This window comes from Triturus cristatus, chromosome 1_2, assembly GCF_964204655.1.
Source record: "Triturus cristatus chromosome 1_2, aTriCri1.1, whole genome shotgun sequence".
Lineage (NCBI taxonomy): Eukaryota > Metazoa > Chordata > Amphibia > Caudata > Salamandridae > Triturus > Triturus cristatus.
The window spans coordinates 441,306,862-441,329,829 of NC_140580.1; the positions used below are offsets into that span (position 1 = coordinate 441,306,862).

Consider the following 22,968-nt stretch of genomic DNA (forward strand, 5'->3'; position numbering starts at 1 on the left):
ACACATAGCTAGAGTCAATGTAAGCTTAACAAAAAATCTCAATTTCACTGTCAGGAAGGGAGGACTGGGCACACCCCAGATACACATGTGTATAAACTGCTTTCAAAAGGCTTACAGGTCACATGATTTTCAGTAAGGAAGAGGCAGTGAGCCCATTACCACATTTTCTAGTGGTACGTCCATTTCTTTGTTCTTTTCGACCAAAATACTAGTTTGACAATATATTTCATTTGTTTTTTAAATCGTTTTTTTTCCCACTAAGGGTTTGGGGTGTTCTTGTGAGCCCTCCCCTGCTAGCAATGCCATGTTGTTTTTTGACTCTGATCTCCTCAGATGAGATTGCATGCTGAGAACTGAGCGAATGCCAAGTTTTTATTATGTGAATGAAGTCTTTCGTAGATCCTGGTTGTGGGTCTTCAATTGTTTGAGGAGTTTCTCGTTGATTCTCCATTATGCCAGTTTTCCACACTCACTGGCTATATTTCCTCACAGGAACTAACTGATCCTTAAAACTGATATCCTGTTTTTGTGCAGGGACTTTAAATAAGTGTTTTTCTTAAAAATTTGAAGCTTGATGAACACTGGTGATTTTTTTTCTTGCAACTACTGAAATGGGCATGGGAGTTACGATTTAATTGCGACACATCATATGCAGAAAACTTCAGGAACTTCGAGTAGTATTCATAGTAATTGCAGAGATGATGGCAATTTTGGAAGAAACAAACCTTACACACGCTTATTGAGAATTCTAGTGGCTAATCGTTCTGCTCCTAAATTCATCAGTACTAGGCCTAGGCCTCCATTACAAGTTTGTCAGAATAAGGTAGGATAGTTGCCACACTTGGTAAATACTTTTACCCCAGGGTGAGGTATTTGTCACATGTATTAAATACCTCCCATTCTGAGTTTTCAACATGAAAAGGAAGCATAACGTGCACATTTGTTTTTTAGCACACAGACTTTTACCTATTTTGCCTTTTTTCTGGGACTATTTTTAACGATTTGACCTCCAAGTAATTTTCAGGGGAAAACTGTGAGGATGTGATAATAATCAGTCCTGCGAACTGGAACACACCCCCCGATTGTTTTTGCAGTGTCCCGCTTCCTTAATTCCATGTGGCTTAGGCGTCGCAAGTTCTTAAATTCCACCAGTGCAGACTAAACGTACCTTTTCCGTCTTCCATAGCTTTGAACTTATTAAATATGAACTCATTGTTTTAAATCGTTTTTAAATTTTAATAACTTTTTAACTTGTCATTAAGGTTGTATAATGAATTGTTATCGGTTATATCCTGTGACGCTTAACATTTTTTTAATGTATTATATGCTTTTTTTTATCTTCTGCTTTTATGGTCTGTAATGATCGAAATAAAGCTTGGAAATTGGAAGAAAAAAAAAAATTGGATAATAATCAGACAACTTGTAATTCTGGTGGTCCCTGTGCAAAGTCTTTGCAGAGGGATCAACATTTAGCCTTTAACTCATAATAAAGGCCTAATGGTTAATTTTGTGATGAGACAGATCACGCCACATACCAAAATGTGTATTTGTATGATGTTGCAAAACATCCTGCCTCTTTGTACTAAAGAAAAAAAAATCTCATTTCTAGGAAAGGTATTGGGGGTGCAAGCATTGATCCCGTGGACCACTGCATGCTCCCCAAGGATGCCCACCACAGTTTCCAGAGGTGAAGCTGTCTGATAGGGACAGTTCCCCCCTACATTGAATCCGTTAACGCCCCAAGTCGAATGACAATAGTGGACCGTTGCAGGGTTCCTAATCACAGAAATAGTCCATGCAAGCTCTCAAGCCCTTCCATTCCTGCTGCCCTTTGGGACACAGAAGCAAAAGTTGCTCAGTACATTGCGACATAGCTTTTTCCCATCACAAAGCATGCGACTTTCTTTAAGAATCGCAACAAAAAAAAAAAGAAACGCAAAAAAAATAAGCCTTTAGACATCAGACCAGTAGCATATTGGTTCCACAGCTATTTAACCCACCAGGATTCTTCGCTTTTGATTACCCGATATTTGAACTTTTACCGTGAGGGATGCTAACTTTCTGAGGCAAAATCACAGTAAATTCACAGCAATTGGACTGAGCCTGTTAACCGCCAAGGTCCACCTTTTAAGATAATGCCACCGCTATGGTAAGAGACCCTGGGCCGACCCTCCCAGACATCTGCAAAGAAAATAATGAGATTACTTTCGGTTCTGCCACTGGATTTATGAGAGACGCAGCGTGTCCCTGCGAGGGCCGCAGCCAGCCGGCTGGCGCAGCAGGGCACACCAGAGCATGGAAAGGCGGATGAACGGCCCAGTCGCATCTCCCTTCATCCTCCTAAGCTTTTCTCTTGTAATCAGCCTTATGAATTTAGAGGATTATCCCGGGCTCTGCTGTGGGAGGCGAGAGAAGGTAAACCAGACACGCGCTGTCGCAGAGAGAGCAGCTGAACTGCAGACGGACATCAACAATCCCGGAGCACCTAGTGTTTTTTTAAATCTTTTATAGGGCGAACTCGACCCAAAGGCATCTGTGCGTTTTACAGAAGGACACATTCATTGTATTAGGCAGGTGGAAATTAAGTGGTTTGACCAGGATCACAGGGTGTTGAGCGTCCCTGCCGAGTCTCGAACCCGGTTTCCCGAGCTTCGAGGTCGACCGCTCTAGCCGTTAGGCCACATCCTCTGCTCTAACTGCTCTACCATCATTTCAATGACCCTGTTCGCTCAATACACCTACATGTATTGTCTACATTTATTTACACGTGATGGATGATTGTCTCTTGGCGCTTGGCTGGAAAGGTGAAGATATCTAGGAAGGAAGCTGGGCCCTTCTGGGATTTTAAATACTGTATCAAATACATTATTTCAGTTCCCGAGATGTGCTCTCAGAGCTGATTTCTATCTAACATACAGGAGAGTTTACAGCGCTTTGAAACAATTCAACATTGCAGCATTTTTGTGTATATTTGAAATGCTTTATGCATCCTGCTTTTAGAAACACCGTTTTGCGTGACATCAGTCGTTTCAATGATAAAGTCTATTGGGTGGTCATACAAAACACACCAAAAACGTCTTTTGGAAGCAGTATAAAAGATTTACAAATGTTTTGCTATACTAAACAAAGAAACGTTTGACACTTGGACATGTAATAGAATTAGAAATGTAAACTGATTATTTTAGGATTTAAGAGACAAGGAATGAGACTTATTTTTCAAAAGTGCTTCACGCAAATGTTTGGCTGATTCTATGTGCTTAAAAACATTTGTTACTTTTATCCAATTTATCGGTATTCTATTTACCACCCTTGGAAAGATGGAAGACTAAGTCAAGTGAATCTGTTTACGTGGCTGCTACTATCCACACATAATGCATAAATACCTTGCTTACCACAGCACGACTGCGGCTGAGCGCCTGTGTGTGGCATTGGTATGAGCATAGCTCAACTATCAATGAAAAAGGAAATTTTCTCCACAAAAGCCCAATACCAGTGTGCCATGAAGAACAAAGCGCTGCGTGTTGTGTGCGTATCAATCTCAGACAAGTGTGTTCTGATGGTGCTGCGTTGACCCTGAGAACCTACCTGTCTCACATCAGGGACATTATAGGTCTTCTTGGTGTGAGCCGTCCATCCCGCTATTCCAATGTCTAGAGGGAAGACGATCTCACCATCGGGGGCCACCAAGTTGTCCTCGAGCTTGGAGTTGTGGGTGATATTGAAGAGCCTGGTGGCCACCTCAGGTATGCCGTTGCGGGACCTTACAATGAACATGCTGCAGCGGTCGGCCTGCAGCAGCTGGGTGAGCCGCTGAAGGACCCGGTGGATGGCCTTCACCACCTCCAGCTCCTCTCCACCGCCAGCGTCATACATGCTCCGCACCAGCTCAAACATCAGCTCTGCTTCCTCCAGCCGGGACAGCTCTTGCAGGGAATGTCCCTCTTTCAGCTTCACCTGGTTGTCTTTAAAGATCGCCCCAATGGTTTCGATGCGTAATTTTCTGTCAAAGTACTCCTTGGAAAATTGTGGGTTGCTTTCCAGGTATTTCTCGACATCGTCTTTTTTAATCTCCCCCATCTTGTAGTTTATGGCCTAGAACTGCATGACCCTGGAAGAAGTTAAAGAGGAATCAGGGGGTTCCACCTAGGTTCTAAAAAGGAATCCTTAAGTTGTACATGGTGAGCTGTGTCTTCCCCATATGTGCTCCATGTAGCCTTGCTCATCCGCTCTCCAGCCCTCTCCAAGCTCCCAACTCCGACAGAAGGCGCAGGACTGGATTAGCGTCTTCTTAGTGCGGGATCCTGGAGGCTGCCAATTAGGGAGATGTCAAGACATTAAACCTCCTGAGCGTTCTTAGCTCACAAATCCCACACAAGTTTTAGCCTAACGCTTCTATTTTGAGACCCTGGCTGGATGAACTGAACACAGCGAGGAGAGAGTTTGTCTGTCGTACTCTCTACTTACCCAAAATATTGGTGGTCATTTCCCTTGCGTCTGCCGTCCATGATACGCCACTCCTCCGAGTGGAGTGTAGCACTGCTTGGAGCACTGCAGGGGTTCCTTCGACGTTGGCCAGTCATGCCAGCTGGCAGCCAGGTTCTAATGCTCTCTGGGTGTGGAGGTGCCTTGCTGATTGGTAGGTGGTTCGTGTGATTACGCTTAATCTCGTGACGTTCTTGCGTGAAGGCGAAGACCACTGTGGTCACATGTTGTGCTTAATGCGACATACAGTGCGTATTCAAGAGGCAAAGGTGAGGCACGCAGAAAGGACAGACGCAGTTTTCCCTAATAACCCTCTTTTTTAGGTTTCCATAATTTAATTGAAGTATGCCCCACACACACCTACATTCACAGCATGGCAAAGCCTTTCCACATGTGCCCTCGGCAGACGTCCTGCTGTGCCACTGTGCAACCCATTTCTGTAGTTTCAGGTGAGTAACCAAGGTTACATCTGCCATTTTGTGCCTGTATGTGACCAGAGACCTCTTAGATCAGACGATTTCTGAGCACAACAGGAGGAAGGAAATTGACAATAAAATAATGGGAAACTAGAACCAGCTTCACATCCACCCTGGGAAAATTAACATAAGCTTGATTTCCGTGGCGTTCTCCCCTTTTTTATTTGTTCATTTGAAATTGCTAGGAAGTAGTCATACCTTGAGTTTCATGACCCTCAGCACCTGTCACTTATGTCACTCATTCCCCTCAAGAGAGCCTGTAATTAGTAGATTTTAAGAAAGTAAATTCATTGTATATTAATTAAATCTTAGTAATACTGTCCTGTTGCAGGTGGAAAGCAAACAATGAAAAATCTTTTAAAAGGAACAAGTTAAAGTCACCTGGTGAAGTAATTACAGTAAAATAACTGACATTATAGTAAAACATAGTGCGTGCAATATGGCGTTCACCGCTAATAATACAGTATCTCATTTCCTTATCGTAAAAATGACAAATACATTAGGCTAGTGAAGGTGCATTCCGCAAGAGGGTGCGATGCGCGGTTATAGTGCTAACCCCCGGCCGTTGTTGTCAGATTAAGCAGTGTGAGTCATTTGTCTCATTACTAGCGTGCCAAGATTATAGTGCCGCGTGGCATTTTTGATATGAGCAAGAGCGCTCGAGGATGCAACACGAGAACAGATTGAAGTACCTTGCCCATTCGTTCTTAGTGTCCTTAAGATCACACGTGCGGCCCCTTTCTTGGAGTCTGCACTTGATGGTAATATTTAATGGAATCCTTTCTGCATTCAATGTCCATGTTCACCAGCCCAAACTCCAATCGTATCAATGTACGTCTGGTTGTTTTAGGGAACCCACATATTTTCCTACATGCAGCTCCATGACAATGCTCTAGAGAACGTGTGATCTCATTCCAGGGAATGCGAGGCGTCCATAGCTTATGGCAGGTAACAGTTTGGCACGTGTCACTATTCGAATCCCGTCAGCTGTTGGGCTTTGTAATTTATAGTAAAGTTTGGTTAATGCAAACGATGTTGTGTTCCTCTAGGGCCTTTGCCTGTGTATTCGACAGCCACACGCCAAGATAGTTATATTTACTAGTTGAGGTCATGGTTAAAGGACCCAGGCTCCATGTCACCTGGAGTTTTTTGGCCCTTTGTCCAAAAATCAAGACTTTAGCTTTTTGTAGCATTTGGCAGCAGGGAGCTGGTAGCATTATAAGTATGTAGTATGCCCAGTGCCCTCTTCCTGCCAATGCGTATATGGTCCAGTATTACCAAATCGTCCGCATGCTGTATGACGGGTAATTTTGTAGGTCTAACTTCGATGGAAAAAGATTTCCTTTAGGCCTGGGCTGAAATTCCATTCCGCTCGCGGAAATTGCGATAATTTGACATTTTTGCGTTCCGCGGAGAGCGCGAAAATGTCAAAATTTCGACAATCTGCATTTTACCGGAAATTTTTTGCTTGCTCGCGCGGTAAAATAATACATTCTCGCGTGCGCACGATCGCCTTACCTGAATCCCCGCATTCGCCGACAAGTTTTCCCGGTCCGGTCGCGTTCTCCACAAGATTTTGGATTGTTGGTAGTCATTTGCGCTGTCTCGCGACAGTTCACGCCCGCAGTAACGTCATTCATCACGCGATCACGTCTTTCTTCTCGCGATCATGCACCGCGAGACAAGTGAAAACAAGATCGCCGCGCCCGCGAGCAACCGCATGGGTAAGTTGGCGAGCCGCGACCACGCAGAAAATACCGCCAACGGGTGGGAAAAAAACTTCTGCATCTTCGCGATATTTCTGCGTGTTTGCGGAGATTTTTAACATTTTCGCGATAATTTTCTAAAGTGAATTTCGCAAATTCCGCCCACCCCTAATTTCCTTTCAGCAATTCCGTGCCCAAGTCTGTGGCCTACAGATTAAACAAGATTGGGCCAATGACACATCCCTCTTTCAGGCCTTTATTTGTGTATATTTTTGAGGTGACGTGGTTGTGAGTTCTCTACATCTGAACCCAGGTATCTATATATAGGGATATGATGGCTGCCAGAAGATGCTTTGGGAGTCCCCAAGCGGCGAGTTTTGTCTATAGTATATTTTGGTCAATTCCATCGAACGCCGCACTGTAATCTATGAAGCAGTTGTAAAGTGGGTCAAACATCCAAAATTCTGAAGAGACAGGATCAAATTAAGACAGCCTTAAAAGCACTTCATGGGCTTCCAATAGGGGCTAGGATCTGTTTTAAAACGATATGCACAATACACGAGGCCTGTTTGGCCAAAGATGTGTTCAAACTTCAGGGCTCAAGACTGCTGGAAGCTTTGAACCCCAAGGCTGATGATAGAGCCCCACGCGTCGAAACTGAAATATTCTGGCTTGTCTCAGGCGATCACAACAAAGAATATTGGACTGGTCCAAGCTTCCCCAATTGGGCTCCAAGTTTTGTCTGCCACCTTTTGCACTATTTGGGCTACCCTTACAGCTCTCTGGCGTATTCAAAAAGTGACATGGAGCACTCTAAAAGAGAAATACATTTGTTTTTTCTCGGACAGAGAATTCCATATCAGAAGTGTGGAAGGCAAATAACAGAAGCTTCACAGTCTGTGAAATGTATAAAAAAACATATTGTTGAAAGGTATGATACACAGGCCCCAATTACAAAATACAAAATAGTTTCACTTGCCAACTCGAGTTAAGTATTGTGCCTCATCTGTTTTAGGACCAAATCCACCATGGAAAAGGCTTCCCAAAACTGTGGTTGAGTTCCAGCCTCCTCAACAGAAGAGAGGACACATTGATCTAAGAAGGTTGCTCCGAGGGTGTGTAGCTGCACAAATTAGGCCCCACCCTGTGTCTAGCCCAGGTCAAATTAGGCCTCCACATGTGTAAAGAGGCATGGGTCTTGGGAGTATTCTCTCACACCACAGTAATTGGCTCCCCTGTGATGAATATAGTGCCTGTTAGCCTGATCATCGTGTCATCTCCAGGGATTGACCTAGGCTCTGGGCATCACATTGAGAGATGTAAGTCTGTATACAGCCATTTAATCTGGGCCTTATTTGCACTCTGAGGGGTCTTTCGAAGAAGAAAACATTGTTTGTGTGCCTCAAGCCTTCCTCAAGCCTACCCTTGTCCTGCGGTCACATACTGTTCAGTGCCTGAGGTGGACAGGATCCACCACGGCTGCTGAATTTAGCCATCGCACTCTTTTTAGCTTTGGGACCAGGAGACCACTAACCTTCAGTAGTCTCTATTGTCAGAGCATGATGTATTGCATTTCCAGTTTGCACATTGCTGCTGTGAGCGAGACGCTGTAACAAATTTCCATTTTGCCCTCCATGCCTGAGGGAAGGCCCAGTCGGTGATCCCTTTGCTCTCCAACAGGACATCTAAGCTGGGATTCCAAATTCTGGATTCCCTCATAAACTTACATCTAAGCTGGGATTCCAAATTCTGGATTCTCTCATAAACTTACATCTAAGCTGGGATTCCAAATTCTGGATTCTCTCATAAACTTACATCTAAGCTGGGATTCCAAATTCTAGATTCTCTCATAAACTTACATCTAAGCTGGGATTCCAAATTCTGGATTCTCTCATAAACTGTTAATAATGAACTGGATCTTTTGGACAATGGCCCTGGTTTACCAAAACTGCTTCCTTGTCTTTTTTCTTTATCTCTCCAACATCTTCCATAGTCCTGACATGCAGAGGTGCGCTACACGCAGGGACAGCACTGACACACTGCATTAATGCTTTATGTGTTAGGACAGGGAGAACTGTGACAATAAAGTGGCGATTAACATACTGGAATAAAGCTGTATGTTGCTTTAAAAACCTAGGCAATGCCAGTGGTGCCCTGCTGTAGGAGACACTGTGGTATTTGTATTACTTCATCTTCGGAACTGCTTGTAAACACCGTGACTTTTTAGCCAATATCTGTGATCAATTCTGTTGTTCAGTGAATTATTTTTTTAAACAAAAGGTATGCTGTTCCTGGGGGCCAAAGGAGGGAAAAGAGGGAAAAGGGGGGGGGGACGAAGGGACACGTCAGTAATGGCAGACGTAGGTAGGTGCTAGAGGGAGCAAGGGAGATAATGCTCGTCCAGTAATAGCTCCAATTAGGAGCAATAGCCCTCACGTACCCCAAGGGGTGTCATGCTTCCTCATAGGGCAGCTCCACGTTGGGCCGGCGCTGCAATGCCCAACAGGCCCGGTGAGGGGGCTCTTTTCTAGGAGGTCTTCTCGGTTTTGCCATCGTGAAGCTAGATGATGTTATATGAGGGCAAACCAATGTGAAGGGAGTAGATGTGGGAATGTGCAGGTGTGTTTTAAAAAGAGGAATTTTATTCGCGGAGTGTCTGGGCCATGCATAAAAACGGACAGAAAAAGTCGTGAACTGAGAGGGGGAATTAGACCTGTGTCAGTTCCAGTGAGTTGTGCAAAAGGGTCCACATATTTCTTGCCAGTTTAAAAAGTCCAATTGGATCTCGGAAATTCTTCAGGACCTAAGAACCTCGTCTACTCTCAAGGGGTCGGCAAATGATATCAGACAGAGGTAAGAGTCACGTCCCCTTATGTCAGTATAATATAGTTGTCCTGTTGTGTGAAAAAAAAAAAAAATCAAACGTGAGGTACAGTTATACCTTCTGGAGATAGTTGCACCAGAAGGATGGGGAAGTAATGCCCTAACTGGGACAAGCCGGTGGACTTGCTTAAGTCTTGAGAAAACAATTTGAATCCTCGCGGTTCCCAATGCGGGACCTACTCGTGGCCTGTTGTCCCAGGGTCATTATTTGACACTACTTATCTCTATAAGATTTTCTTGAGGAGAAGACCCCTAAATCCCCATTGAGGGTGTATCCCTTGCCCATTACTTTCATTGGCACTGACTAGTGTGGGTATATTATAAACAAGCATTTACAATGCAATGGTCTCGGCATTGGTAAAGTTAGAGCTATTGGCATTGCTCATGACATTATTTTTGTTTATGTTTTTTGTTTTTAAAACATTTAAAGAAACGGCATTGTCATGAGCAATGGCAATAGCTCTAACTTTAACAATGCCGAGACCGTTGCATTGTAAATGCTTGTTTTGGGTAGGCACGGGCGATTAAGTGATTTGCCCAGAATCACAGAATGTGGAGCGTCCCTGCTGAGACTCAAACCCGATTCCCCAGCTGCGAGGTGACCGCCCTAGCCGTTAGGCCACATTCTCTCCCTATTAATGGAGCCAAGAAGCTTTACGTGTATAACACGTAAAATTTACAGAATAAGAGTAAGTGAATCATAGACTGAGTAACACCATTACAACACAGGCATGCAATCACATCTAAGTTGGTGTGATACCGTATTGGAAACCAAAGTAGGTCTTTTACTGTCTGCCCTGGATCTAAATAATAGAGAGCGCTCCCAGGTCCTCCTTGGTTTCGATATGTAGCTACCTGATGTAACCTCCGTATTCACGGACAGATATTTTCCAATCAATGCTTTCCTATACTCCTCCAAAACCCTCTTATCAAGCGATTGTGCTAATAACATTGATGAAACTTTTCTTTTATTAATGGATACATGTGTGGTGGTATCAGAAAAAGTATATGACAGACCATCCTCATCAAAAGAGCTTTTCACGTAAGCCAACCATGGGATTGACATACCTTTGTCACAATTCAAGCAGTCACTAATTATAGCCCTTGTTAGTCAGGCGTCCTCATGTTAAAAATATGTAATAGTTCATCCATTAGTTCCCTTCTTAATGATTATTTGGCTTTTATCTTTGAGCAAATTCACAGGACTGGAGAAAATATAAACACGACTGGGACAATTTAATTTAAAAATGTATGAATAAACCCATCTAGTTTTATGTTAAAAGAAGCCTGTACACTACGGGCTAGGGACGTTCTATCTTGTGTACACCACAGTCTGATTCTCCACATTGCCAATTGAAAACGGGATACTGCATAGACAGTTAAGTAACTTACATCGTTCTTAAATATTTGGAATGCAATAATATGAGCTGTGGTGCCCATGACCTGGCAAATAGGGATAAGCCACTTTTTCCTGGATAATGTATAGGTGGGGCAGAGAAAGAATACATGCTCTATAGTTTCCCTCTCTGCTCCACAAGTGGGGAAAACGTCCCATTAAAGGCAGTTTTTTTAGGGGCTTGATAGCATCAAAGAAAAATTCAAGGCTGTTGGATACTTTAACTTTGAGAAATTGGTCCCTCATAGTGCCTATATTGGAATCTGACCCAATTTAAACTGATAGTTGGGTTTGAGCGTGGATTTGCTGTTGGCTGCGTGGTTCTTGCATGCTTCCCATAGATCACTACACCCAATCTTGCCTAGGGTGTCTCTCACATATTTGAACCACAGGATATTTCATGTTTCCACATTTTTCATGCATGACTTCCGAAAATCCTAATCCTGAATGTATGATGGTGTACACTGCAAGTAGCAAAATTGCAGAAACAACTTTGCCTGGGTTGGGATTCGGATGTAGAATCAGAAAACCTGAGTGCAAAATCAGGGAAGAAATGACTCAGCATACTGAATTTACTTTTTTTTTTTTTTTTTCAAATTAAGCACTGCCACGAAGGCTGACTTCCCACTCACATTACCAGAGATGGGCTAAAAAAAAAAACGAACAGTCGACTCAGCAACATGTCAGATTAAGAAACTTGTGTTTATATGCTGTGCTTGTATGAACGGGCTCCTACCATTTGTACACAAAATCTACCCATTTTGGACACGGGACCCCCTTCTAACCACACCCGTTCAGCACAAGCCGTACAAGTTTAAAACAAGCTTTTTCAAAGCAGGAATTTTTAAAATTCCCACCGTGACTGTTGCACCCCAGCAAGTACACACACACACACCAGAACAGCGGGGGATGCGTCAGTCTGGGCCTGCTCACTACAACGGATGTGACGTTTCACCAGTGGCGCGGGTCTTCAAGAAACCGAGCTAAAATCCATCCTGAATACACCAATGTCCCGAACACGCGCCATAAATGTGCTGCGTTTAACTAGAACGGATTTATGCCATGCCTGAAACGTTCCAACTCATTTCATGAAACAACCTAGTGCATTCTGGGTGTTGCAGTTCTGGCTGGCTTGAAGTAACCCAATATGAAAAATGTAATAGCAATTGTCTGCATTTTAATGCGGGTTTAGAGATCGCCCTCGACCGCTCTCTAGCGTTTGTTTGCCCCGTTTTCACTGTTGATTTGCCCCTATAACTTCGAAATAAAACATTCAGAACTCAGCAGCGGGTGTAAATAGAAATCGATGCCGATTGAAAAAACGTTCAAAAAGGCAATTTTCATTGAAAAAAACAATACGAAATAAATACACAGCATAATTGACATTTTAGGCGAGGAGACATTTAAGTAACTTATAGAATGCCAGGTTCAACAAGCATTGAACACGCCCGACCATCGCTCTGGGAAAAGCGCTCACAGAAACCGAGGCGCAGAGGTGGACCTGTGTCCGAGGAGTCCACGCCCGCCCCCTCCACTCCCCCCTCAAACCAAACACAAGTGACGGGGCTCATTCATGATCAGCATTGAATGAAGGCTTCGAGGGCAGAGGCCGGCCTGGCTCGCGGCAGCGAGGTTTGGAATAAAGGTCCAGTTTGTGGGTCACTCCTAGCCCTACACGCGCACACGTCTTTATGACCCTCCCCCCCCCCCCCGTTCATCCCTTCCGATGCCTCCCGCCCTCTGTTCGTGGTTTGCTCCTAAACGCTCACAAGTAAAAAAACACAGAACTTGGAGCAGATTAAAAAAAAACAACGGAAAGTTGAAGTATAAAAATCAAAAACCAGGATAACTTTTTCTGATAAACCTAACACAGGTAAATCACAATACAAAACACAAACCCTTTACAACCTCCCTCCCTGCAACCAACCCCACTCGCACAGTCAGAAACACCATCAAAATTTACTTTAAAGTTGCTTGCTGTCGCTTGCGAAGGATAAAAAGCCGTATCGCCGCGCCTTCTGCAGGGCGTCCGATGAAAGCGGCGGCCATGTTGGAATGGGTGTAAAAGAGAGGCGTATCTTATCACGAGAAGTCCATTAAATGTTTAATTAGGTGATTACATTTAACACTATCGCAGACGCTCTAGCGAAAAACTAAAGTGCTGGTATTACTGGACACCGACATTCTGTAGGGGTATCTGCAGAGAAAACGCCGCCTCCTTCTACCATGATAACCGCGCAGCCCTCCAAGCGGCCGAGACTTCCTGACCAGACGCAGTGTATCATGATGGCAGCGGCACAGACAATGAAGGTAAGTCTGCGGTACCACGAAACTAAAGACATTAACAGCGCCACCGGAGACCTGTTCCAAAGGTTTCCTATTACGAAAGCGACGTGCGCCCTTTCACGAGGACTTGTGTGTTCGAGCTACACTCCCTCCACACGTTTAATAATAGTGCAGCACCGGGACAAAGTGTCCCTGCACCTCTGCACCAGCTCTTCGCAATCACGTCTCATTCACGCTAAAAATACACTTTCCAACACTGCGGATCATACACAGAAATAAAAACAGATCAGCTTTCCCCCACAAGCAATGAGCGCCAGCAACCAGTTGAATGCCGAAAACACCCCATTAGGGCCAACGCTGCCACCAGCAGAGCCTGCAAAGGGCTCGCGGGGGGCAGCGACAGCTGACGAAGTTTCTTACGTGCTCGCAGATCCATGTTTTTGCTTGCCCGGTGCAGTTTGTCCGAGGTTTCCTAGAGGTCTTCGTATTCGTCGTCCGCAGGCTGTGTAGCTCAGAGGTAATCCGAGATAGGATAAACATAGTAATCCGTGCGGCTCATGCTCGCTTTCCCAAGATCGCCGGAGCTCCCCTCGGACACCAACTTGCTCCAATGTGCTTGCTCCCAGAGACACGCAGAGTTCCGCCCCGGTCGGGATCAAAGTTGGTCTCAAACGGGAAGCAAGGCAGCCAAACCACGAGCAGCGATTCTGCGGGAAAGGGGGACCTCAAAGCAGCGCGCGCGCACCCCCACGTAAAGCTTGTGACTGGATTAACAAGCCGAGGGCACCGAAAGACACCACCGCCTTTCTCCGAGGCACAGCAAAAATGCCTCGGAGAAAGGGAGCCTCATTTTCGGATTTGGGGGCGTGTTTTGCTGTTGTCTCCTCCCTGAGACTTCTCGCAAAAAACACGCCCCCCGATCCGAAAAGGACGGGGCTTCAACGGAGTGACTGGACCTCTTCTCCAGTGGCTGGCCAGCATTTAAGAGGCCAGCCAATGGAGAACAGGAGAGAAGAGGGGCGGGTGCAAGCCCCTCTTCTCAAAGTCACTCCAACTCATTAAATCTCGGAGCGAGACTGCGCAAGCGCAGCCTTTCGCAGCCGAGACCTAAAAATTTGCCAAGGCTGCTTTTGGTTTCCATTCCAGGAAGTAGGTGTCAGGATGAATCCAGATCGTTGCTAGGAGATATACACCTGCTCCCCAGTCTCAGACAAAGGTGATGGGGAAGTGTTCCCAGCATTTCTGGTTGATGATCACAACTTTACAATGTACATCTTTAAATTAGAGGCCCGTGTCAGTGCCTATTAGAAGGGGACATGAGACTTTTTTTCTGTACATGTCCATGTTCCTAATTGGTCCAATATATTGTCCAGAAAGCGAGGCCTCAAACAAGTCATGGACTGTCAGAAAGACCCTGACATTATGATACTCTGGGACCGATTACAAGTTGAGGTGCTATTTATTGAACCTGCTGAATAACGATGCCACGGGATCGTTATTTATAAGATAAGATAAATAGCACCTATTATGAGTTTCTGGGGAATAACATGCAGATTTTGATGTTTAAGTCACCAAAATGCACATGATAGTGTAATTACCATATGGGTTTGACCTGCCGAAATTTAACAAAGGGTGAGCTATTTAACGCATCTGAAATTTTTTGGATGGATTAAATATCTTCAAGCTCGAAACTCCAACCCATGTGTAAACAGGGGTTTACTCATGGGTCGGAATATAACGGCCTCCTCATAATCAGGCAAATAGTCATTACTGAGCGAATAAACTCCCTCTCTGTTCGATAGGTTTTTGAGGATCTGTCAGGTAGCTGTTTCATAGTCAATCACTTCAAAAGATTAAATGGAGGGTGCCCGTTTGAGAAAGTACTCTTTCTGACATGATCACACCCATTTGTTTGGACAAATGCTGCTGCTTTTTTTACTCTGTGCACTGGGACACGCTAATCAGACCCAGTGCATTTGATTTGACCTCTTAAATTTGATCAAATTGGCTAACTCCTAATTGGCATATTTAATTTTCCTATAAGGCCTTAGTGAATGGTGCAGACATACACCATGGCACAGAAAGATTAATACTTGTGGGCTGCAGCACTTATTGTGCCATCCACTAGTGTGACAAAGGAAAGCATAGCAACAGGTCTACCATTAAAGCCTGACTGCCACAGGTTAAATCTGCGGTTCGATCTGTCAAAGTAAACCCTTTTGACGGGGAAAAGCCTTCCTTTTAAATATTAGTAAGCCACACCATGCCGTAAGGTGGGGTGAATAGTTTAAAAACATGAGACATGTAGAAGTTTAAAGTTACTCTGTCCCTGTAGTGACAACCCCCCAAAAACTATTTTACCATGGAAGTCTCTGACTGTCATACAAGGAAACTTGAGTACAGATTAAAATATTGATTCTGCTATCTCAGGTTTGGGATATGCTAGAGAAATGGTTCAAACACTATTTTTAATACTTATTGAAACTCCAATTGAATTTTGAAATTAGATTGTGAATTAATATTTAGGAAATGTAACTTTTAGGACTTTCATTTTCACTGCCAAAGCTGCTGGAAGCTAATTTGCATTAGCCTGAAAGCAGCTGCCAAGCAAGTGCTTGACCTTAATGAAGTGTGAAAACTGCTCCCAGAGCAGAGACAATGGCTTAGGCCTGGTGATAGGCTAGGTGTGGGGAGTGTGATACATATCAGCTCAGGTGCAAAGGTTCCAGGAACTGCATTGACTTGAAATGGACAGAGCTGAAGCCTGTCCAGTTATAGTTTAGTTCAAGGAGAAACCTGAGTAATGGTAAGCCTTTGTTCCTTAGGCCCAAGGTAGCCAGTTTGGCACCAGCCCAGTGCAAGGGGGAGATAGTCCCAGAACCAGTTTGGTCAATTAGGAGGAGGAAACTGCTCAATTCCATAAATTCACCCCTGCCAGACACACAAGTACCCTCCAAAGACAGGAGGTCTGTTTCATCTTGGATTCCTTGTAGAATATTTTACTGTGAGCCAGTTTACAGTACAACACACAGGATGTGCGGCAAAAGTTGGTAGCATTGCCCCTGCAAACCTTTTCCTCTTTCCTCATTGGTTAAGGAATGTCCATGAGTCACCCATACCCACTGGCTACTAAATTGTACCAAATAGACCTCACCACTAGTTTCTCAGAATAGTTTCTGGACCTGTGGAAGAACAGAAGAAAAACTCCAAATGCTGTTTGAGACCTGTGGGTAGACCTGAAGGGCTAGACTTACTCACACTTGTACCCAGGACAAAGAAGTGGACTCCAAGGGTGAGTTGGCTGATTTCCTGTGTGCCTAGAGGGAGTCAACAAGCTTCAAGTTGCGAGGCCTTTTTCTTGATGTGACCTGCTATACCCTGTGATTTAATAATTTCTGAGCATTAGGGGCTGTCCCAGAGGTCCTGGAACCCTTGGCTGTGTCCAGCTGACCTCTCCCACAACCTCAGAAAAGTGCTTTAGACTTCAAGACCTCCAGAGGACCAAGACCAACCATCCAACTCAATCCACTCAAGGTGTAACCTCACTGGGCAAGAAAATCAAGTTGGCCCTGCTCAGTGCTTTTTGCTGATTGAAAAACCTGTTCAGCGTACCATCATGACAAGCCTATTCAACTTTGGTGCGATCTTCCCGGATAGAATAGCAATCAGAACATGCTATCTAGACTGTAAACCTGGATCACCTATTGATCCTTGTTCTTCATCAATTTTCATGAAAGTTCTCAACATTATCAATCCTATTTTTAGTTATCTCTTCAATTCTTCACTGATACTTTCTCAAGTTCTGAAAACATGGAAACAGGCTAATGTAAAACCTTTGCTCAAGAAGCCATCAGCGGATCCTAAAGTCTTAGCTAATTTTAGATTAATCTCTTTACTCCTGGCTCCTGCCAAGATACTGGAAATGTTAGTAAAAGCATAGTTCACAGAATATTTAGATCAGTTCAGTCTTCTTCATACCTTCGCAATCACGCTTTAGACCTCAGCACTGCACTGAGTCAGCCCTTTTGAAAGTTTCTAAATCCACAACAAAACACCTCTAGATAAGGGTCAGAATGTCATCCTGAAACTTTTAGATCTGTCGGCATCTTTCGACATGGTGTACATCACCTTGCAGGCTTGGAATTTGTGGTGGTGCTTTGCAATAGTTTCATTCTTTTGTTGCCAACAGGAAACAGGCAGTCACTGCTGCTCATTTCAATTCAGGGGACAAACTACTTAAATACGGGGTCGCTCAGGGCTCTACCCTGAGCCTGACTTTTGACATGCCCCGTTTGGTCTCCCTCATTGAATCTTTTGGGATCACAGTTATTTCTTACACAGAAGATACCAACTAATGTTATCCTTTGATAAAAGCAGGAAGAAAATAAGCACACCTCTAGGAACTGACTAAACACCTGGTTGTTCTTACTTTAGGTTTCTTCCCCTGCCTTTCATTTATAGTGCTTTCTTGAAGATCATTGATTTTCTGTGCAATACTAAGTTCTGGTCAGCTGTAGGACGCCCCTTGGGGCAACATTGTGCTAAATAAGCTCTTATTTCATTATTTCGTTGGTACAGCACGAAAGCCTGCCCTGCTGGAGTATTCTGAGCTCCAAAAACAAGAATAAGGGGCCTATTCACAAACTGAATTTTGTAGTATGTTTAGTAGAACTTTAATAGTTACTGTTAACATACTCCAAAATTCTATTCACAAACCTACATGGGATGATTCCGCCTTTGCCTCTCCTATCTTTTTCTGTGCACAGGTCTCCATCCGAATATGGAGTCTCCGCACACGTAAGTATACATTTTTGTAATAAATATGGGAGGTGTAGAGGGGAGTGGTTGGGAAATGGGGGATACCCACAAATAGATGGGATTGGTTAAGAGAGGAGAAGACGGGGTTTTGAGGGTAAGGGAGGTGTTAAGCGAGGATATACAGCCAATCACAAAAGCTTAGGCCCATTGCTATACACAAGCTGTGCTTCTAAAGTTACTATTGCCAAAAAGGACACAAAACAATAGCAAATGTGAATCCAGCACCACACAAGGCCAACCACTAATACTGCAACTCCCTCGCATAGAAAATAATTCTGGTAGTGACCTAAAATAACGCCTCATAAAAAATAATAAATTAAACTAAATGTATTTAAACTATTTACAATAATAAATACATGTAATAACAGGTTACAGAAATTATCTAAACATGTCACTGATGTATTCTTATTTTTAAACTATTTGAATAACCTTTTTGAATTTAAAAACAAATTTACCTTTCGTTTTTATTCAAGTATAATTCAACTATTTTTAAGTTATTCTATACATTACTAGTAATATATTCATTAATAAATAATGTTTTTAAACTTTAGTTGAGATTTTATTTGTTCATTTACATTGCACAACAATTATTTTGTTTGTTTTATTATGTTTAAATTCATTAAATATTTGCATCAAAGTTACTATTTCTGTTCACATTCAATAAACCTTTTCAGTACTACCTATAATTTACTATAGGGAGAGTTTAAATATTAATTTAAATGAATGTTATATATTTATTTCAATGTAGAACCAAGTAGAAATAAGCCACGGCACTATAAATATGATTTTGAATTAAATATCTAATTATTTAAATACATTCAATGAAATTATTAATGTTTGTATTCAGCAGTTATCATCTTAGTCAATACATACAACAATATAACAACAATTGTCATCCATGATGTTACATATAATCGGTGTCATATCAAGTTAAACATGCATCTATCTCAACCTGTGGGTATCGTGGCAGTACAAGTAATTACAGAAGAAGTCCCATAGGGGTCTCCGCAGGAAGAGCAAGAGGTACACAGTCATTGGTGCCCAAAAATATTTTGGTCTCGATGCTCTCGGCAGTTCCACAGCACACGTCTCCAGTTGATCTCTACAATAAGCAATGTCTTGGTACTATTGTTTAAACATTACATTAAATTAAAATAAAATCATCTGAAGTTTAGATAAATAAAATGAATCCCACCTAAAGTAAAAATAAGTGATTTATAGAATTATTTACAAATAAACTAATTATATTTCAATGAAAGATAATTCTGCATTCATTTTTTAAATTAAAACAACTATTAACATATTTTAAGGTAAATAAAAAAAGATGTATTTGTATGTATCTATTTGTAGATATTTTTTCACATTAAATGAAATGTATTTATATTAATAATAGTTAAAATAATTTAATGGAATATTATTTCCAATGAGGTTTTATTTTAAGTCCCTAAATGCATTGATTTCTATGGAGGTACTGCAGTATCAGTGGCTAGCCATGTGTGGTGCTGGACTTACTAATGATCCTTTGTGGCTGTAGTAGGTTTCACTCGTAAATGTGACCCTTGTAGTTACTCCATGGGAAGTTGGGCTTCATAGTTACAAAAATGATAAAGTGAAAAAAACTAAACAGAAATTACAACACTGCGTTTTCCTTCTCTCCTCCTACACTCCAAACGTACCCAGACTCCCCTGAGTAGCCACAGCCCTCCATGGGCTGTGGAGCCTAGTCCATCCTACCAGCGTTACTCCAGGGACCGTCCTCTTCCTGTCTGTTGCCGCTGTCAGGGATCTCCACATGTTTGGCAGCCCCATGATCATAACTTCATGTCTGGTCGCCGCTGCTCCCGCTTCTCCTGACCATCTTTCCAGATGTTATTGTGGTTTTTCCTCCTTGTCTTGGCCCATTTCTCTCCTTGGATCCTCCCTTTCCTGGAAACCATAGTCCTCTTTTAATGTCTCTGTCTTTGCGCATTATTAAAAAAAAAACTCTGATCTTTCTTCTTGTTTAACTCATCCCTCCTCTCCTGTGCCCTCTTTTTGTTTCTAGGTTTCTGCAATGTGTATCGGCCAGACTGGAGGAGTTGAGAGAGCTTCTGGGTAAGTAGTTTACTTTTCCTTCCACATCCATCCTCTCACATTGACTAACACTGACTTCCCCGGATGCCAAATTTGAACTTTTGCCACTCTGAGCTTTTACTGCCGTAGCCAACAGTTTCACCAGGACCTCATCCAGCGGTTATCTGACTTTGAAAGAATGCATTCAGATATAGTCTGCAACCATTCCCTGCTGAAGGATTTTGACTTTCACTTCAGAGACTAAGTCAGAAGGAAAAATCCTTGATAAGATGAACCTACTTTCTTTACCCAATCTGTGCTCCATTATGGTAGGCCTGAAATCTCACCTAGGTCCTGGTCACACATGAACTGTAATTTCTATTAATGCTTTACTTTTTTTTGCTGCTTTTTCTAAATCTTTAAATATTCATATCTCTGGTTCCCCTTATTGGATTTTGTTTGATATTTTGGTGTCCTTTTGTTTAGTAAAATCTTCTTTATTTGTGTAACTTGGATGAGGATTTTTATTATATGGTGTTTTTGACTTTTTAACAGTTTTCTACTTTTAAATGCTTTACACATTTTTACTATGTTAACCCTGTCTGCTCTGTGCCACAGCTACCTGGGGTTGAGATCAGGTTTAAATTATAAAAACCTTTTCCTGGCCCTAACAAGTTAGTGACTTTATTAGTTGTGGTGCACCACCATCCACCCCAACAGATAATTCACTTTCTTACACCCATCCCCCAAACAATATGGGGTGCCAATTCAACAGAGATGCAATGAGGAGTGTACCCCCTAAGCAGCTCGTCCCCTACTATCATATCCACCACATGACATAGAGGCTAAAGGGGGACATGGAAAACTCCCCGGTGGAGATTACATTTCAACGTTGATGCTACAGAATGTCAACAGGAATCCAGGAAGAAGCCCCAATCACTATGAAAAAATAAATGAAATAGTTTTATAGAGCGCACATTACCCGATGGTGTCTTAGTGCTGACTAGATCAAAAGCCGAAAGAGGTGCAGCGGTCTAAGGGTAGTCAGGGTGACTCAGCTAATTAAAGTGGAAACAGCCAGGTCTTTAACTGCTTTCTGAATAGCTGCAGGGTCGGTTGTGAATGAAGTGCAAGGGGAAGGGAGTTCCATAACTTTCCCCCCAGATAAGCATGCGTTTTACTGCCCATAGTTTACTCTTTTAATTCTTGGGCCCATGAACATGTGCGCAGAGCTAGATATAAGGTTTCTGCTAGGCGTGTATCACGAGAACCGTTCTGGGAAATAAGACGGGCCTGTCTTATGAAGAGCTTTATGCATTAGGCACAGAGCCTTAAAAAGATCTTCTTCTCCACTGGCAACCAGTGAATGGCATGCAATAGATGAGAGACTAGTTTGAACTTGGGAATTTCCAGAAGTGTACTTGCTACAGCATTCTGTAGGGACTGCAATTTTTTTATCAAGTATTTGGGGGTGCCTAGATAAAGAGCATTACAGTAATCAGTTTTGGAAGCGATGAGGGCCATCATTACAGTCTTCTGTAAGTCAAACGGAACAAACAGGAGGATGTTTTTGAGAAGCTGAACACAAAATTTGCTGAAAGCCTGGCAGGCAGGAGATAGATGTAGATTCCAGGGAAAAATCATTTCTACCAAGGGGAGTCAGGTCAGTAGTTAAAAAATGATCCTTCGAGGAGTGACTGCCTGTTGATTGTCCCAGGTCCCTCAAAGCCTCTTTCTTACCCTCAATCTGGTAAATCTATTATTTATCTGAAATTTATATTTGGAACAGTTGCACTTAAATACCACTGTATAGAAAATATTACATTGATAGTACATTTGAGGGGCGTGCGATAGATAAAGAAAATACGCCTTATATTTTGCTTGTACATTCAAAGAATACATCCTGCGGAGGTGCATATCTAAATATGCATAGCTCAATTATGATTTTGTATGCACATTTATACTGCCTTCCTGTGATTACCTCATGTGCTACCGAGACCTAAACAGATATTAGTGCCTTACCCTAAACTCATGGGAGTTGATCCAAGTTAAATATCCCGTTAGTCAGCTGATATGTCTCCCTGATTCTCTGACTCCCTGCTGCCCCAAAGTGATGGGTGGCTGAAAGTTCTGTGTTGGGGGGGGGGGGGTTGTTCCATGCTTTAGGAGCAATGTTAGAGAACACCCCTCCTCCTGATCTTGTTCCCTGTATGCATGAGATGTGTTCAAGTAAGAGTCCTGTGGAGTGGAGGTGTCTGCGTCGTTGGTGGAAGGAGATGTGACTGTTCAGGTAGGTGGGGTCTAAGTTGTGTAGAGCCTTGAATGTGTTTGTGAGGAGTTTGAAAGGAGCTTGTTTGTGTATGGAGAGCCAGTAGCTCACCCTGGGGTGTGGTCGATGTGTATTCTGTATGGGAGGATGAGAATAAGTCTGGCTGCCGAATTCTGGATGGTTTGCAGTCTTCTGGTGAGTTGCTTGGTGGTCCCGTTGTAGAGCGTGTTCCCGCAGTCCAACTAGTTGGTGATTAGGACATGGGTGACGGTTCTTCTGGTGTTGCTTTGGAGCTATTTGAAGATCTTTCTCATTATCTTTAGGGTGTGTGAGCAGGATGCAGTGATGGCAGTGACTTTTGCGGTCATGTTCAATTTGCTGTTGATGATGATTCCGAGGTTCCTGATGTGGTTGCTGGGTGTGGTCTGGCCACCAGTTGGAGTCCCATGGAAAGGTGTTCTTGCTGAAGCTCACTACTTCTGTCTTGTTTATGCCGAGGGTGAGGCAGTTTGCTTTCATCTAGTTAGTGACTTCGGTCATGCAGACAGTGAACTTGTTCCTTGTGTTGGAGGTCTTGTCCTAGAGGGAAAGTATGAGCTG

At 43.1% G+C, this 22,968-nt stretch overlaps 1 protein-coding gene across 2 annotated transcripts in view; it reads right to left on the reverse strand.

Moving 5' to 3' along the window:
- Positions 1–4,534, reverse strand: part of PDE6C (phosphodiesterase 6C) — a 294,405-nt gene extending 289,871 nt beyond the window's left edge. Inside the window, exon 1 of one of the 2 annotated variants that reach the window (XM_085614976.1) lies at positions 3,586–4,534. In XM_085614976.1, the coding sequence (XP_085471102.1) occupies positions 3,586–4,077 (492 nt within the window). In that variant the 5' untranslated portion in view covers positions 4,078–4,534. The remainder of the gene's footprint in view (positions 1–3,585) is intronic. The other variant, XM_085614975.1, reaches the window with a different exon arrangement.
- Positions 4,535–22,968: the final 18,434 nt, after the last annotated feature.